This window comes from Mustela nigripes, chromosome 1 (genome assembly GCF_022355385.1).
Source record: "Mustela nigripes isolate SB6536 chromosome 1, MUSNIG.SB6536, whole genome shotgun sequence".
Classification (NCBI taxonomy): Eukaryota; Metazoa; Chordata; class Mammalia; order Carnivora; family Mustelidae; genus Mustela; species Mustela nigripes.
In genome coordinates this window covers 255,280,504-255,298,325 of record NC_081557.1, presented here as the reverse complement: position 1 = coordinate 255,298,325, position 17,822 = coordinate 255,280,504, and the positions used below count along the sequence as shown (strand labels likewise).

At 33.8% G+C, this 17,822-nt stretch overlaps 1 protein-coding gene across 5 annotated transcripts in view; it reads left to right on the top strand.

Annotated features, from left to right (window-relative positions):
* The window catches only part of EPHA5 (EPH receptor A5), a 348,718-nt gene that overhangs the window by 256,787 nt on the left and 74,109 nt on the right, over positions 1-17,822 (top strand). For 3 of the 5 annotated variants that reach the window (XM_059384724.1, XM_059384710.1, XM_059384693.1), the window contains 2 exons: positions 1,987-2,146; positions 9,191-9,296. In XM_059384724.1, the coding sequence (XP_059240707.1) occupies positions 1,987-2,146; positions 9,191-9,296 (266 nt within the window). The remainder of the gene's footprint in view (positions 1-1,986; positions 2,147-9,190; positions 9,297-17,822) is intronic. The other 2 variants (XM_059384717.1, XM_059384701.1) reach the window with 1 other exon arrangement.

Below are 17,822 nucleotides of genomic sequence, written 5' to 3'. Positions count from 1 at the left end.
AAAGGAACTCATCAAGAAATTGTCTGCTTTTTTTTTTTTTTTACTGCTTTATTCCTAGCGTATAGAAGGGGTCAATTAAAGTATATAGAAGAAAGTTAAATGTTTGAGAATGAAGAGAATGATTGAAATTTCTTGGTAAAATTTTATAGAATTTGATGATGTACTTTAAATCCTTGCGAAACTCTAGTAGTATTTCCTAAGCACTTTAAAGAATTGGCACTTTTAATATTAATCTGTGCATTAAAAAAATTTAAAAAAATAGTTGTTTGCGTGGAGTGCATCAGAAAACCTATTTGCTTTAGAAATTAGAACATACCTATTTATATAGAAATTTGGATGAATTTAACCCTAAGATAATACTACATGTTTGACTTTATTACATGAGGATGTAATGCAGTAAAACTGCTTTAAAAAATGTTTGATAGGTTGTATATTTTAGATTGCATTGGTGGTAGAATAGAACATGATTAGCCATTGACTTTGATTTGTCAAAGTAGAAAAAATTTAAATAATAATTATGACAATTATACCATGTACTTTCTAGTTTAGTAAGTGTTTCACATGCATTACATTTTTTATTCTTATAACATGTCTATGAGGATATCCAGGCACCAATTTCTATCCCAACTTTACATATAAGATAACTGAGGATAAAAGTAAAAATTGATTTGCTATATTTTAGCATGTTTTCTGCATCCACACTAAAGTCACAACATGATGTGCTGCTGTTGATTATAAACTTCAAGGGAGAAGGAGCATGGTTTGTATTTACTTTACATTTTAATAGTATTATAAAGATTAAATAATAATCATATTCCCTATTGGGATTCTTGAGAAGTAATTGTTATATTCTTATTTTCAATTTTTTTCTCATTTCAGAAAAAAAGTCCTTTACATGTTATTCCCATTAGATCTTAAAAAACAAACAAACAAACAAACAAAAAAACAAAAACCCTCTCTATATGCTTCTATTAGTAAAGTAAAATTTTCTGAAAGGATCTAGAAAATGATAGTTTACAGTCATCAATCAAGATACTATAAGCAAAGACCACTTCCTAAAAATGGAAAAAGATCTCTAACCATTACCTATCATTAATTCAACCTGTAATATCTATCAGAAATGTAGTAATTGTGGAAAAACCTTAAGGAAAATATAAAGGTGGTTAAGAATTCACACAGAAAAATACAAGGGAAGAGAAAGTTCAGAAGAGGGACTGTATGTTTACAGTGTGTAGGTCTAAGATTGAATGTACTAACTCAGAGGTGGGGAGAAGTTATGTATGGTTAGTGTAGACTTTGGTAGCAGTCGAAGTAGGAAGTTTCCAAGCTATCTTTACAGTGATTTTTTTTTTTTTATTCCATCTCCATTCACTACTCACCCAGCTCAAATACATAAATGTGAAAAAATGGATAGTTTTTTAAAAATAAAAAATATATATTTCTTTAACTTTTTCTTTAGTAATCCTTGTTTAGGCTTAATGAATTGAAATTAAAGTTCTCCAGCCAAGTCCTCATTCCTTCTCGTAAGCCCTAAATGTAATTAGAAATTAAAAATTACCAAAGATATAAAGCACAAGTCTTAAACCTGGAAATATATGAGATCTTGCTACCTTTCCCTGTGAACAGGCAGCATGTTAGATGTGTTCCAATAAATATTTATGAGAAAAATAAACACACAAATACCAATACTAAAATAGACTCTATAAAAGAATTCATCTTCTGCAAATCATTTGAAAAGTTTACAAATTTATTTGTGCCAAAGACAAACATGGTGGATGACCAGAGAACATGTTACCTACCATCTCTGAGTTCTAGGAAACACTTTCAGCACCCCTAGGATGTAGAGATTTTTTTTTTTTCTAGAAGAGTATATTTGTACTAATAACAAGTATTAGTTTCTGATTTTCTGATTTATGATTCTAAGTTTTATCGTTGTCAGTAATTCATATATTGACTTTTTTTATTGTATTACATGTGTAATCCAAGGACCAAGAAACCAGCTATACAATTATCAAATCTAAAGAGACAACTGTGACTGCAGAGGGCTTAAAACCAGCTTCAGTATATGTCTTCCAAATTCGAGCACGCACAGCAGCAGGCTACGGTGTCTTCAGTCGAAGATTTGAGTTTGAAACCATCCCAGTGTGTAAGTCATTTTAATTACTGTCAACTGATGTCTCTGTAATGGTTACCAGAAAAGAGTCAGTGGATCAATACGCTCCCTGGGCATTCTGTCAGTCTCCCGCTTCTCTCTCTCTCTCCCAGGCATGACCCCTTCGGGTAGGAAGCATCTGTCATGCTATATGGTGGGTTAGTGGGTTAACACATCGGACGCTGCTCCTCATCACATTTAGTCTACCGGGAGATGAAACATCAGGAGATCCTTAAGAAATGTTTAAACCTGCTTGTAAAGACTTTCTCTCCACAGCTGCCATACTTTATTGAATTGTTGCCATTTACTTTTACTTGTTTCATTGAACAATGCTATCAGGCTTCGTCTTCTATGAAAATTCTACAGGGAGCGTGTAGAAGTATTAAGTTCGGCAAGAAAATGGCAGTCTCAGCAACCAATCTGATCATTTTGAAAAATCAAAATCTCTGGCAGTATCTCTAAGTGAAGGGTCTGGAAATATTTCTGGAAAACATTTCTTGTACCATTTTTTTTTTATAAACATATATTTTTATCCCCAGGGGTACAGGTCTGTGAATCACCAGGTTTACACACTTCACAGCACTCACCAAAGCACATACCCTCCCCAATGTCCATAATCCCACCCCCTTCTCCCAAACCCCCTCCCCCCAGCAACCCTCAGTTTGTTTTGTGAGATTAAGAGTCACTTATGGTTTGTCTCCCTCCCAATCCCATCTTGTTTCATTGATTCTTCTCCTACCCATTTAAGCCCCCATGTTGCATCACCACTTCCTCATATCAGGGAGATCATATGATTCTTGTACCATTTTTTAAATAACATAGAATAAAACGTTTTTATCTTTATCATCAAACAAAATATTTAGCTTACTTGTCCTAAAGCACACATTAAAAGCAAGATTAGAAGAAAACAGTAGCTTGCTTTCACTTATAGATGAAAAACTGACATTCTTAATTCTTGGTTATGAAGAAAATGACATACAAGAGTCGTGTGAAATGTCAAATGTGTGTGCGTATGTCTCTTCATTTGGTGCACGGCAGTTAAGAATACTGGCTTTAATGTGTCACTACTACTAAGAAAATTCTTTTTTTTTTTTTTTTTAAGATTTTATTCATCTATTTGACAGACAGAGATCACAAATAGGCAGAGAGGCAGGGAAGGAAGGGAAGCAGGCTCCCTGCTGAGTAGAGAGCCCAATGTGGGGCTGGATGTGGGGCTCGATCCCAGGACCCTGAGAGTATGACCTGAGCTGAAGGCAGAGGCCTTAATCCACTGAGCCACCCTGGCGCCCCAAGAGAATTCTTTATTATCATTCAGGAATGTTAGGACAGAAAATTATCTGAAGATCATTACCTTGAATGTACACTTTAAAAAGACTTTCCTAATTGGTTACTCAATTCATAATAATGATGCATGACGTTATTGATTTGCTTAATTTTTAAAATTCATGAATTTTAATTTATACCGTATGTGGGTCATAAAATTGCTATAAAGGGTTTTTCTTTTTTATCTGTATTATCTTGTATGTCATGCATATTGTCCTAGAACCGAATGCAAATGGTAAGCATAGGAATATAAAATCTTTATTTTAGAAAGCTGTTTAACATGAGGATTTGGATGGAAAAATATGACTGGTCTTTCTCATGTTTTAGTTTATATTTTATAACTGCCTAATATCTGCTTTATTTTAACTTTGTATGCATATAAATAACATATTTAAATTTGGCCCCATATATCATCCCTTTCCCCAACAACAATGATAAAAATGCACGAGCAAATAAACCTAGCATGAATGTGAAACCATCCAGCCAACCTAGTTAGCTCATTTTTTTTTCCTGGTTTCTTTTAATGTAAATTGTCTTGAAGCTTTGAGACTATTGCTGAATTTTTCTTAACTCCCATTTACGAAGATTTACCAAACACCTTTCTGTTTCTTTTATGATTTTTTTCCCTTCTTTTCATCACTTCTTTTCATCCAGTTCTTACCTACTTGATTCAAATCTGTATAACCCAATTGCTGGAATAATGCTATTCTATTTTTCAAATGAAATTTTTACGTAGATAAGTGGAGTTTTATATGTAATTGTAAGTAACAGCGCAGAGTGAACTCTTGTACAATTTGCTCAGTTCCTCTAATGGTAACATTTTGCAAAACTAATAGATAGTTATAGTGTGGTAGAAAGATCCCAAATTCTTAGCCTGGCATTCATAAACCCTTTAATCTGTCTTCAACAAATCTTCACAGCTTCATGATTCACTATTTAAACATAGAGCTAAAATGTAGAGAATATCTATGTAATACTGGTTTGTAACCAGGAGTATAAGAAGCAAAATAAGTTAATCAATATGATTTCTCAGTGTATGCCACCTTAAAGTTTCCAGGGATAATGTAAGTATATAATGATTGAAAAAAAGGAACATTGTTTACTAAAGAATATTAATGTTTATAACAAATAGCCTTTTAGTAGTGGTGTGTTGTGTTGCCCCAAATTTGCTTTTAAACATTTCTGAAATACTCCTCAGTAATTCTTCAAAAACTGTATGACATATTTAAAAAAAAAAAAAGGAAATTTGAGTGATTAGAGGTTCGTATCTTTATTTTTTTTTTTGAGGTTTGTATCTTTAACGGTTAAAAAAACTTAATGACATATTAAAACAATAATCAGATATTCTAATTTATAATTATATTTTTGTGTTTTTAATTTAATTTTTATTTTTATATATTTTTTATTTTTATAATTTTTATAATTTTTTCCCTGAAGAAGTATGAAAGTTTTGACAGTACCTTTTCAATTCTATATATTTTCAAGTTAGCTGATATATTGGGGATATTATTGATGCTGTCAGGGCAAACAAAGGAATAAATAGTACAAAATCTTAATGAATTATATTTAATAGAAATAGCTCACAAAAATTAGTACATTTGAAATAGTAAAATAATTGAAGCCCATCAAGGAAATTAGAAAATGCTGAAATTTTTTTTAAAAATGAAAATGTTATTTAAATTCTTTCTCATAGGCCCTTGATTTAATTGGCCTTTGATTTTATTGGTATAATAACCAATAGATCTGATTTAAGTGAACAGTAGATAAAAACATGTAAATATTAATGTTTGTGATTTGGCATTACTAAAACATATTTTCATAAAATGTATTAATTTAAGCATTTGAAAATTGTTGGTATGTCATTAAAACTTACTTTATTGCAAGATGTTAACCCATACTATGCATGTTTTAACATATTGTTAAATTAGAGTAGGTCTTGTCAATTATTGAAAATGAAGCATTTGGAGCACCTGGGTGGCTCAGTGGGTTAAGGCCTCTGCCTTGGGCTCGGGTCCTGATCCTGGAGTCCTGGATGGAGCCTCACGTCAGGCTCTCTGCTTGCTAGGGAGACTGCTTCTCCTCTATCTCTCTCTCTGCCTGCCTCTCTGCCTACTTGTGATCTCTGTCTGCCAAATAAATAAATAAAATTTTTAAGAAATGAAGCATTTGACAGTATGAGGCATTCATATTTTTTTCTCAAAATTAATATTTGGTTAGTCTGAAATTGTCCCATTTTTAAACCTACCTCTGATCAATCATGTCCCCTCCCTCCAAAACTACAGAGTGCCAAAATGCCACATTGAGACAGGAAAGATTTGTTAGAATTTTTTTTAGAAAAGCTTGGAATGCTAGATGGAAAATTTGGGACTTTTTTTTTTTTATAGATAGTAAATGCTTATTAACTTTTTGGTCAGGGAAACATGATCAAAGTGATATTTTTGGACATTTATGTGAATACTCAAATAGAAGGCAAAGGGGACACTTAAAACACCAACAAATCATATGCAAGCAGATTTGAATCAAATAGGTGACTATCAGATGAAAAAATATAATTCATGGGGAAAAACAGAAGAACAGAGAATGTGTTTATTAATTGATAGGCAAGTAGGAGTTAAGAAAAATTCAGTGATAGTTAAAAGAAACCAGAAGAAAAGAGATCAAATTAGTCTTATGTCAAATTAGTCAAATTAGATTTATGGTATGTTTATTTACTGATGTGTTTTTGTTAATACCCTTGAGGTTAGATGTGGTATAAAGGCTGATTTTAAATATATTGTTTTTATATGAAAATACAATCCAAATAAAAAGATAGCCGTCTTTTTTTTTTTTTTTTTTTTTTTTTTTTTTTTTTTAAAGAGTCAAACTTTGAAGAGAAATAAGAGCTGGGAATATAAATTTGGAACTCATCAGCTTATAGTTAACTGATGCCATATGCAAAGAAGTATCCATGAGAGGTAGGGAGAGAAGAAAGAAGGGAAGGAGAGAGACAGAGTGAAGAGCTGGAGGAGGGGGCAGGGAGTGTGGAGGAAGAGCCAGCATTCATCAGAAATTGTTCCGGCATAAGACAAGGGGAGAGAATGTGAAGCCAACAGAACTGACAAAATAGGACTTCAGAGTGGGGAAAAAGAGAAAACAACTCATCTGATGTCATAGAAACCAAGGGGAGCAGAGTCTCAAGGTCAAAGTTTATGTTCAACAAGGTCAAATGCCCTATAATGCATGGTAAGGGAATGGAAAAGTACTTATTGCATGTAGCCAGAACATCACACATAGAACTCAAAGACAGAAGAAGAGAAGTTTCAGAGAGAATTTACATTGGTCATCAGAAATTGAGGCTGGTTCTAGATAATTTAGTCAAGATGCTGACAAATAGGAAATAATAAGAGTGATAAACAAAGCAGGATCAGATAATAATATGCAGAAATATTATCTACTATTTGTTTAAGGCTGACAATAATTAAAGCACTATGCTAAATATTATCTCTAAACAGAATTATAATGATCCAAGAAAATTATCCCTATTCGGAGATTAATGAAATGAGACTTGCTAAGGATAAGTACTTTGCTTTGGCCTACTAAATGTTGAACCTTTTTTCAAATTTAAGTTGAACCAACATCAGTAAGTTTAGGTGTAAGGATCTGTGTCCCCTAAGGAGAATTATGGGTTTAGGCTTGTAGATAGCAGAGAAGTAGCCTGTAAGGGAATGAAAAACTTTCCTGGAAGGAGATTGTTAAAGGTGCCAGGTCTTAGAAGAGAGAGAGATTCTAATCTTGGAGTTAGTACAGTTTTATTTAACCATGGCATTCAGACTTCATCACTCTTTATTATCTATAAAGTTTAACATTTCTGAAACATGAGAAGTGGTAATGAGTTAGTTTTTTGAGAAAATGAGAAGGACTCATTACGGGGATGATGTTGTCAGGAAATTAGTAAGAGAGAATCAGAATAATTGGAACGGCAGTTAGAGCCCAATAAAAATAATGTCATGTATATAGACCAAATGCGCATGATTTTCTCTAGGAACATTCCCCGTACTAAAAAGAAAATAAAGGACTGAGAAAAAACAATGTTATAAATAATCTGAGTTTAGGGATTATAAAAACAAATCTTGGGTCTAGGCTCTTTGCGATAGTAGAGTAGCTTTACCTTACCCCAATTCTATTGCTCACTGGCTGAATTCCACAGACTTCAACATCAGATAATAGGAGAAAAGTCAAAATAAAGAACCACTGAACCATTCTATTATCCAAGAAAAGGGAGGGTAAGAACATAGATTTAGATTATCAATAACAGTCTTTCTCATACATGAGCAAGCTATTGTTGATATTGGGTTTGAAGACTGGTCTGAAAGGGTTAAAAGTGTAATTTAAGTGAAAGAAGTGTCAGAGAATCAGGCAATTTTGTTTTGAAAGAATCAAGGGAGAGGTCACAATAATCGAAAGGGAAGTGTTGGATGTCCAAAACTATCGATGGGGTCAAGATCTGGAGAGGTTATAAAAAATAAAACATGGAAAGTATGGTTGTTATTACTTTTGATGACTTAAAATTTGTTATGAAAGTGAGCTAACGCCACTCTGATTTTATCAAAATGATTATGTTGTTAAGCAATAGTATAATATATATCTTACTGAACAGTTTTTGAGAACATTAGTAAAATTTATTTTGCTCTATCGGTTTCTTGGTTTAATAATGCATAATAGGGGCACCTGGGTGGCTCAGTGGGTTAAGCCGCTGCCTTCGGCTCAGGTCATGATCTCAGGGTCCTGGGATCGAGTCCCGCATCGGGCTCTCTGTTCAGCAGGGAGCCTGCTTCCTCCTCTCTCTCTACCTGCCTCTCTGCCTGCTTGTAATCTCTCTCTGTCAAATAAATAAATAAAAATCTTTAAAAAAAATAATGCATAATAAATATCTCTGTGCTTATTGAGGTACAACTCTCTACTCATGTCCATATACCTCTTATTATGGTAATCGTACTGTTAAAATGTAGGATAGTGCATTGGAAGCCGTGTATTTAAAAAGAGATGAGGTAAACGAATCTACTGTTACGGCAGACTTCTCAAAGTTCTAAATGCATTCCTTGATCTCTTTTGAAAAGTAGTCCTACACATCAGGTATACTCACTGACTAGATTTTGCTTGAAACAGTTTTTAAACTTATATTGGAAATAGTAATATTATCTTAATATTTTCTGAAGTCATAGCCAGAACATTTTGGCATTCAACCTGTGTCTATGGGGAAATTAAAAAAAAAAAAAAAAAAAAAGAAAGAAAGCAACAACCCTGTCTGAGGTATCAAGATTTTTTTTTTTTTCTGGAGAACAGCCACATGTAAACTCTACAATGTCTGAACTCATATACTTAGCAGCTCTTATTCAGATGAAAGTGTTTGATGTCAAGGACTATGTTTCATTTTATCTTGCAAACCCAAGATCCCTCGATAAATACCATGCGAACAATTACATTCATTTTTTATGATGACAAGGAAATAATCAGTGACTTAGTGATTCTTTCAAATTTCCACTTGGAGAGTAAATATTTTCTCCCGAAGATGTCTTTTCAATTATACACCATTGAGCAGAGCTATGAGGGGGAAATCTTGGCCCAGTGTGGGGGAATTGCTTAAACCACGCACCGATTAGCGACTATTAAGCAGCTCTTATTCGAATGCATATGATCTCTTTAACCACGGGCTCCATTTCCTGTGTTTCCTGTCAGCAGTTGCAGCATCCAGCGATCAAAGCCAGATTCCTATAATTGCTGTGTCCGTGACAGTGGGAGTCATTTTGTTGGCAGTGGTTATCGGCTTCCTCCTCAGTGGAAGGTAAGAGAGGAAGCTGTGATTTTGAACTTTTGCACCTGACCTCTTCTTCACCTTGACCTGACCATTGGGCTGTTAAGCACATCCTAAAACCAGTCAGGCAAGCAATGTATCAGTGGATAACCTCAACGTATCATGTCTTTATAAGCTTGACCTTGTCCCTGTGAAGGGCTAACTTTTAAGCACGGAATCTCTCTTTTTCAGGTATGCTCTCTTCGCAAGGGTTAATTATTAAGTTAATTATTAACTTATTACGTATTCTGCTTTTAACTGTATTTTTTCTGACATAGTTTTTTAAATGTGATTTTTTTTTTCTCAGATTTCTTTCTCAAAATTATTTATGGTTATTTGCTTCGATTTTAGTGTTTGGGAAGGCCTGTGCCTAGACCCGGTAAACTCAGAGGAGTAAGACTAATAATTCTACTTAGCCAGCATTCTATCCTCACAGGGTGATGGATGACAGCAGACGCTCTGGCAAACCAGCATTCTGAGAAATAACCAACCCTTTCTCATGACTGCTTTTCTTTTCAGCTTCTGAAGATTTCAATCTGAATACATCAATCGTAGCATGTACTGATTTAAAGCGAATTGTACTGAATGTCGTACCAATAGACATATTAACGTGTGTTACATATCTACATTTTTCGTTTTGAACAAAAATAAAAGAGGTAGAGAGAGACCCAACAGCAAGGCACATAGAAAGGATTTCCTGATATTGTGCTGAGCATGATCAACCTTCTGAGAAATATTTTAAAATAACAATAAGTAAATAGATCAAAACATGCGTATGCTCTATTCCTACAACAAATGTATTTCCATTTTTTAGTCCAGGCCGTTGTCAGAAGGGCCATTCAGTAATGAAAGTTGTCCATATGAAACTGTTTTGGTGTTAGACTATTACAGAAAACTTGATGAAAGTCTTCATGGAAATATTTAAACTTGCATAAATATATGAAATTGTAGTGTAAGGTCCAAAAAAAAAAGCCAGAAAATCAATATTCATATTGATTTTGTTCCTGTTCTACTTATTTACTTTTGACTCTTCAGCACATATTCAACTCATAAATATACAGAATTGGGCACTTTTCAATATACTGCATATTGTATTCTGAAAAGATTTATGGCTATATCCTTAAATTACAGTAATTTATTTTCATAAAACATTGTTGAAAATATTCCTTTGAACAACCTTTCTTTTTGTATCTGAAAATTCCTTTTCTTCTAGTTCCTGCTTATTTAAGAGTGTTCAAAATTTCTGAAGAGTATATCTAGGAATCCACCACTTACTTTTTTTTTTTAAGATTTTATTTATTTATTTGACAGAGAGATGACAAGTAGGCAGAGAGGCAGGCAGAGAGAGAGAGAGAAGCAGGCTCCCCGCTGAGCAGAGAGCCTGATGTGGGGCTTGATCCCAGGACCCTGGGATCATGACCTGAGCCGAAGGCAGAGGTTTAACCCACTGAGCCACCCAGGTGCCCCTAGAAATCTACCACTTTCTTTTAATGTTAGACCAGCAGTGATGCATTTTTAGAATCTTTAAGTAGGAAGCAGTTTGTGATCTTGTGAGGACAACCGGCCCTATTTGACTAGAAGGCTGGTTACCTGGTGCTCTACAGTTCTTTTCTCTCTGAAGTCACCTGGGAAGAATACTCTGATTATGTCCCTGTGTCCCGGAAGATAAAAATTTTGTCCTAAAAACTTTGCTCAGATTTTGATTAAATAAGATAATTAGGTTGAGTGTATGGTAACTATCAAGAAAACTGCCACATGATATGAGTCTTTTCTACCTCAAAAGGATTGATAACTATGATACAGTTTCAGAGATGGTTTGCAGTACCATTTCTTTACTTCTGACTGAGGTTTTAGTTGGCTTCTTCCTTTCCAATAAATCCAGAGGTGTTAGTTATAGTTAGGGGATGGAGATCATAAGAAGATACTGTATTTCTTAAAGGGTCCACACTTGAAGGAAGTGAATAAAACTGGAGGAAATATCTGAGATCTAAGATCTAATAAATTTATGTATTTAAGGGTTTCTTAAGGAACAAATAAAATATAGAATGTATTTTATTATATACTTAGCCACACTATATTTATTTAACCTACATAATGTTAATGTGAATTTACTGATGACATTCAGCTCTAGATTCTGGCTTACTTGTATGTGAATCAACCCTTGTTCTCAAAAAGTTTTCTTCCCCAGTATATACACAAAATTAACTTAAAAACAATTCACTTTGTTGCATCTGTAGCATTAGACAAAGTGTCTGAGAAAAGGTTCAATTAACCTATTACTTGGTAACTGAAGGGTACTAATGCTTTAGCACGTGTGTGTGCACACATGTGCACCCCATGAATTCTATAGGTACCTGGATTTGCTGTATAAGAATAATTAAATTTTAGCATAATTTCTCAGTTATACTAGAATCACATCTACACTCAAAGGTCAAAGGTAGACCCAAAGCTTAAGTTTCAGCATAACTAAATCTGAGATTTGCTAAGATAAATTTTTGGATGTATTGTCTTGTAGTATATTACTTTTTAAAAATAGCAATACTTTACTAATTTGTACATTATTTATATTAAATTTTTTCTCAATTTAATTTCATAACACAGCTTACTACGCAAAGACTAGGAATTTTCAATTTAAGGAGAAACAAATTTTAACCCCCAAAATCTGAGACTTATATTTTTTTACCAGCATATTTTTTGCATGAAATTTTCATTAATTCATTTTGTTGAATGCACATTCTTGAATTTCAGGGAGTGTTTGTCTTATTAAAAAAAAAGGTCTCTGGCCTTCTTATTTTATTTTTTATGGATAAGTTATTTTATGCAGTTTTATATAAATATACTTACTCAAAAGATAAATGAAATCATTCTTGAAGGTCTTTTCCTATCTGGTTCAAATAATGAGCTTTGCAAATTTGTCTGGACTAAGGAAAGTGTGCCTATCTCGTAGTACTTACAGTTCCAGAATTAAGTCAGAAGATTTATCAAATAAGGTAAAAATTAAATGAAGAAACGTAGCCAAAACCTAACAGTATTTAGGAAATTATTTATGAGTACTGACAAGTTACTGAAAAAAAGTCTGCTCTAGGATTGATCTGAAGACAGGGAATTATATTTGTTTCTCCCTCCTTTATTTGCCAAAATATGACTGATAAACACACACACATAAATATAATGAAATTTAGACTATCCTCTCATGCTAAACTATTTTGTTACTTTTTAATTTCTTGAGTTTATAAAAATCAGATATTTGCTCCGAGGTAAAATATATTTTAATTACAAATAATTTGACTCAGCGGTGATACAGATAATTGTTATATGTTGCAAAAATATTAATATTACTTTGAATGTAATATTTGTTGGCAATTTATACCATTTGGACCCAGAGAAAAATGTCTTGAAGATACATTTTTACTGATAATTGGCATTTTTGTTTACACCAAGTCAAAAAAACCTGAGGATTATAACATAGTGAATATTATGGGGCTAATTTATCTGAAATAAAAAAATAAACTTTTTGTTCTAAAATAAATGAAAGATAAATAAATCAAATATAGAGACTTTATAATCTTTTTATGCTAAAAGGGATTATACAGAACCTCTTGGAGTCTTCCTATCTAGATACAGTTAAAAATAATGTAAACAGTTATCTATCCTAAAGGAAAAAGTTCCATTTAAAAAATAGAAAGAATTATAACATCTTAGGATGCTGTCAATCTTAGAATTTGTGTGATCTTTGTGTTTAGAGTTGCTAAATATTCCATAGAGCATTTTCTGCAGAGTTTAGATTCTCCTTTTTTTATTCTTTGCAATTAATTTTAAAATGTTTTTTTATTGGATTACAAAACAACTGACATTCCTCAGCAAACTATGAGCCAATTACCCTAGGATGAATACAAGTTAAACTTCCTGATATGCACAGCATGTTGAAATTGTTGTTTAATTTTTCCCTTTTATCAGTAATGACAGTGCACATTGATCTTTCTTATTATATACTAATTTTATGTTTTTTCTCCTTATAGATACTACTTTATAGATGTGAATTCCTTAATGAACTTTAAAAAAGAAAAAAAGAAAGATTTTAGTTATTTATTTATTTGAGAGAGAGAGAAAATGAGAGAGAAAGAGAGCACGACGGGGGGAGGGTCAGAGGGAGAAGCAGACTCCCTTCTAAGCAGGGAGCCCAATATGGGACTCCATCCTGGGACTCTAGGATCATGGCCCGAACCAAAGGCAGTTGCTTAATCAACTGAGCCGTCCAGGTGCCCATGAACTAACTTTTCATGAATGATTGTCAGCTTCACACTGCCAGTTACATGTCTGAGAAATTATAATGTTCTTCCTCTTTTCCTTTCCTTTGAAGGTGATCATTGATTTCTTTGAGTTACTTTTTTTGTCTCCATTTCAAAGCTGGTGCCTAATTCTTGTTTACTGGATACTTATTATCTGGATATAAAGCTTAAATTAACAAATTTAAAGGAAAATTTAAAGGAAATTTAAAGGAAAACATCTTTCAGGGTAGAGAAACTTTCTTTGAACCTTGGTCAATATAGACATCCTGGTATTAAACAATATTTTGTAATGCTTTCTTTCTGATCCCTGAATGTATTACATGATCATGAATCTATTTTTTAAGAAAATCTAGAGTTTTGCTTTTTTATTTCAATCAGTTCCACAGGTATGCTCAGAGGTTAAAGACACACACACTATACACATACACTCCGACATGTTTGCACACATTCTTGCAAATAAGTACAAAGAATTTGAAGCTGTTCACCAGTTTTAAAAATAGAAACAAACAACAACAACAACAAAAACCCTATGAGGTGGAAAAAGATGTGGAAGAATTTCCTCACGCTGCTTAGCCTTTGATGTGATTTGAAGGCTATTCATTCGTGACTTAATATTATAATGCTCCTGTAATGATACCTTTAGTGTCTGGGGTGACTTAATGCCTATAAAAAGAATTATTTTCTGGGCAAAAATCTTCCCTTGTTTGGCCTATCCATGTTCAAATCCTCTGGCTCGATATATAACTGCAAATCCTATTTCCCTCTTTGTTAATGAAACAATGGAAACTCAATTCACTTCAAATGTCCCATAGTTTCTGAGCCGAAAATTCTTCATGGAGAGTGTACTTGAAGTCTAACCTATCCAAATTTAGATACTGAGACCATGTTAGAAATTTAAAGGAATAAAAGTAGATTTATGTAAAATGCTGCTTTAGGTTTTTTATTGCTTAAAAATAATATTAAAATTCAGCCTTTTGTAAATTTTATTCAACTCTCTAAATGGCAACAAGTTAGAACTGCCATATTTTTTAAATAATCTGCTTATTGAACATCTGTAGCACATCAAACAGCAAGATAAGTCCCAGGCATGTGAAACAAGAAAGAAATGCCTTTTCTCAAGGTGTTTCCACTTATATTTAGTAGTCCAATCAATGGGTAGAATTTCATAAACAGAATAGCACCAAATATGGGTAAAGAGAAGGGTTTAAACGGAGATCCTTTCTTCATGGTAACTTCTTTTCTTTGGACCGTAATGATAGTCTGATGGATTAATTGAAGAAAAATGTAAGTTCTTATTACATGCCTGCCATAGTTCTTATGTTAGGAAAAGCAATAGTCTGATGGAAAAGCACACTGGGCTTAGAAACTTTTCTTCAAGCTTATTTGGAGCCAAATAGCATAATTATGCAGGAATTTTGAATGTAATTATTTAATTCAGACAAGTGCCAGAGTTCTGCCTACTCTTGCTATCAAAGTATAATAGCTTCCTAAGTGAATAGTTTTTACAGGGTATAAAGTATTTTAAAGCCTTCAGAGAAGCCTCTTTGCCTAATGGGAGTAACATGATAATAATGTACCTAGTAAGTACAATATGATCTAGCATGAATTACATACTGCCTACTAGGTATTGTTCCAAGGGTGTTATATGTAATATTTTACAACACTGTCTTAGTATTAGTTCCTATCTTCAGTGTATGCTGGATAAAATTATCTTCTTGGAGTTTTTTGATCATTGTAAAAATAGTTCAGGCTTGAGGCTTTTGCACTGGCTTTTCTTGGTTCCTAAAACTCCCCTGCCCCAGAGAAGCACACAGCTTTCTCCTGCTTTCAGATCCTTGAAAAATCCTATCCCCTCAATCGGGCTTACTAAAATGGTGGCCCATGATTCCTTCCACTGCAGATCAGATTTCTCTTACCTTGATTTGGCTCTTCATAACAACTGTAATTATATAATAAATATATATTACTCCTGTTAGCTTTTTGTCTGTAGATCCAAGACAGCAAGGATTCTTTCCTGTGCATTATTTCTTCCCTTCTGAGAAAATATCTAGGACAAAAATTACTGTATACAGTTAGTTAGTGAGAGTTTGGGGCTGAAATCCTCCTCTGACTTTAGGGTCCTTACTCTTCACTATATATATTCCCCATGACATATAAGCATTAGATTGTATGATTTGGGGGAAAATCTGAACTCTTGTATATGAAGTCCTTGCCCAAAATAATACTGCCCAAAATAGTGGTATTAATGAACATTACTTAAAACCTTTCCAAGGTGGTCAGTGATATAAATAAAATAACTCCTAGGAATTAATGTCAGTGATAACTTACATTAAAATAAATAAAAAATACATTAGATTTTATTGTATTGTCCCTCAGTCTATCACTGGAAAATTGTACCAGATATTATTTGTTCTAGAATCACATATATTAAATATCACCAACTTCATGACCATTCCTGATTTTGTAATAGCTAGTTAATTTCACCTCTGTGTTTCCTCAAAACGTTTTTTCCAGTTGAAGTAGTGTTAGTTCATCATTTTTTATATGTCTCTCCTGAAGGATACGTGCTCTTCTTGAGTGCACAGATTATAGTGTAGGTTCTCAGTAAATGTCCAGTTATCTTATCACTGGAAGAATGAAGCTGGCATTCGGGACTCTTGAAAATACGCTGCAACGTATTTCCAGCATTACTTCTTTGTGTTTTTGACCAGGACTCCTTTGGTTGCATGGGACAGAAGCCAAATTCAAAGTGGCTTATTCTTATAGAGAATTATAGATCACATAGATGAAAAGTTCCAGAGAGTTAAAAAAAAAAAAAATCCTAAGTACAGACACTTTTGAGCTGAGGCTAAAGCAGTGTCTGATGGACAACTGGAGGCAAATGATTTGAAGAGTGCTGTGGCACAAATATGGTATTTAAAGCACTCATCAAAATGAGATTATTTGGATGGAGCCCAGGAACACTTACATTGAGAGAGTAAAGGAGAAAGATCCAGTCAGAGGCGATTGAGGAGTGGCCCATGAGATAGCAGGAGACTGGATCATTATTGGATCACTGAAGCAGGAATGGTCATTCTATTGAACCCAGCTCTAACTTTAGAGCTCTTGCCTTTCACTCTGAGCTCATATGGTACAGGCTCTGTCTGACAGGAACCTAAATTCCAGCTCCACAGACTAAGTCAATCAATAGCACTGGGACCTTAAATAAGAAGAGGATGGAGAAGCTATGCTGCCTGACCCAGCACAGTAGGAGCTCACGCATGAATCTGAAGACAGGGTCAGTCTCATAACAGAGCACATGAAGTAAGAATGTGGAAAGAGGACCTCTCTCTGTGCCTTTTTTCGTATGCTTCATTTCATGTCTCAACATTTAAACCTTACCCACATGTCAAGACCCACATTAACCATTATCTTCTATCACAAGAATCTTCCTTAATTCCATTAGCCAAAGGCTTTTCTTCTGCTGCTGAAGTCTCAGAACAATATATCAATATTTCTCATGAAATTTAACATTTTCAACCGCAAATTGTAGTATAGTGAGTAAATATCTTCTCTGTTCTTCAGTATTTAGAAGATAAACACTTCTGTGGCTCTACTACATAACCTAATTGAATGAATACCTCATAAATTATTGAATTAAAGATAAACTGTTCATCAATCTCCATTTGAAGTGCTTTGTCCCTATTAATGTTAATAGTTAGGAAAATGAAAACTATTAGCATTACTGACATAATTCTAACAGAATATCTAACCCATATATGTCCTGATTGCTGAATTATTTTGTGCCATCATAAAATAAATGCAGTGATTTCAAAGAAGTATTATATAGGAGTTAAGAAATCTTCAGCAGATGGGGTGTCTGGTGGCTCATTTGGGTAAGCATCCAACTCTTAATTTCGGCTCGGGTCATGATCTCAGGTCACGATCTTATGATCATAAGATCAAGGCCAGCTCAGGGTCCATGCTCTCAGGGAGTCTGCTTAAGATTCTTTCCCTCTCTGTCTACCCCTCCTCTGACCCAGCTCCTGCTCTCTCTCTCTTTCTCTCTGTCTCTCAAATAAATCTTAAAAAAAAAATCACCAGTTTATATTATTTATTTGACATCTGGTTATGCTGATGCCAGTATGATGATGCACCTGGTAATACTAAGTAGCAGTAGTTTTTTTTATTAATAATAATGTAGGTCAACAGGTTTGTATTTCTCTCCTGATTCTCTTCCAGTTAGGTG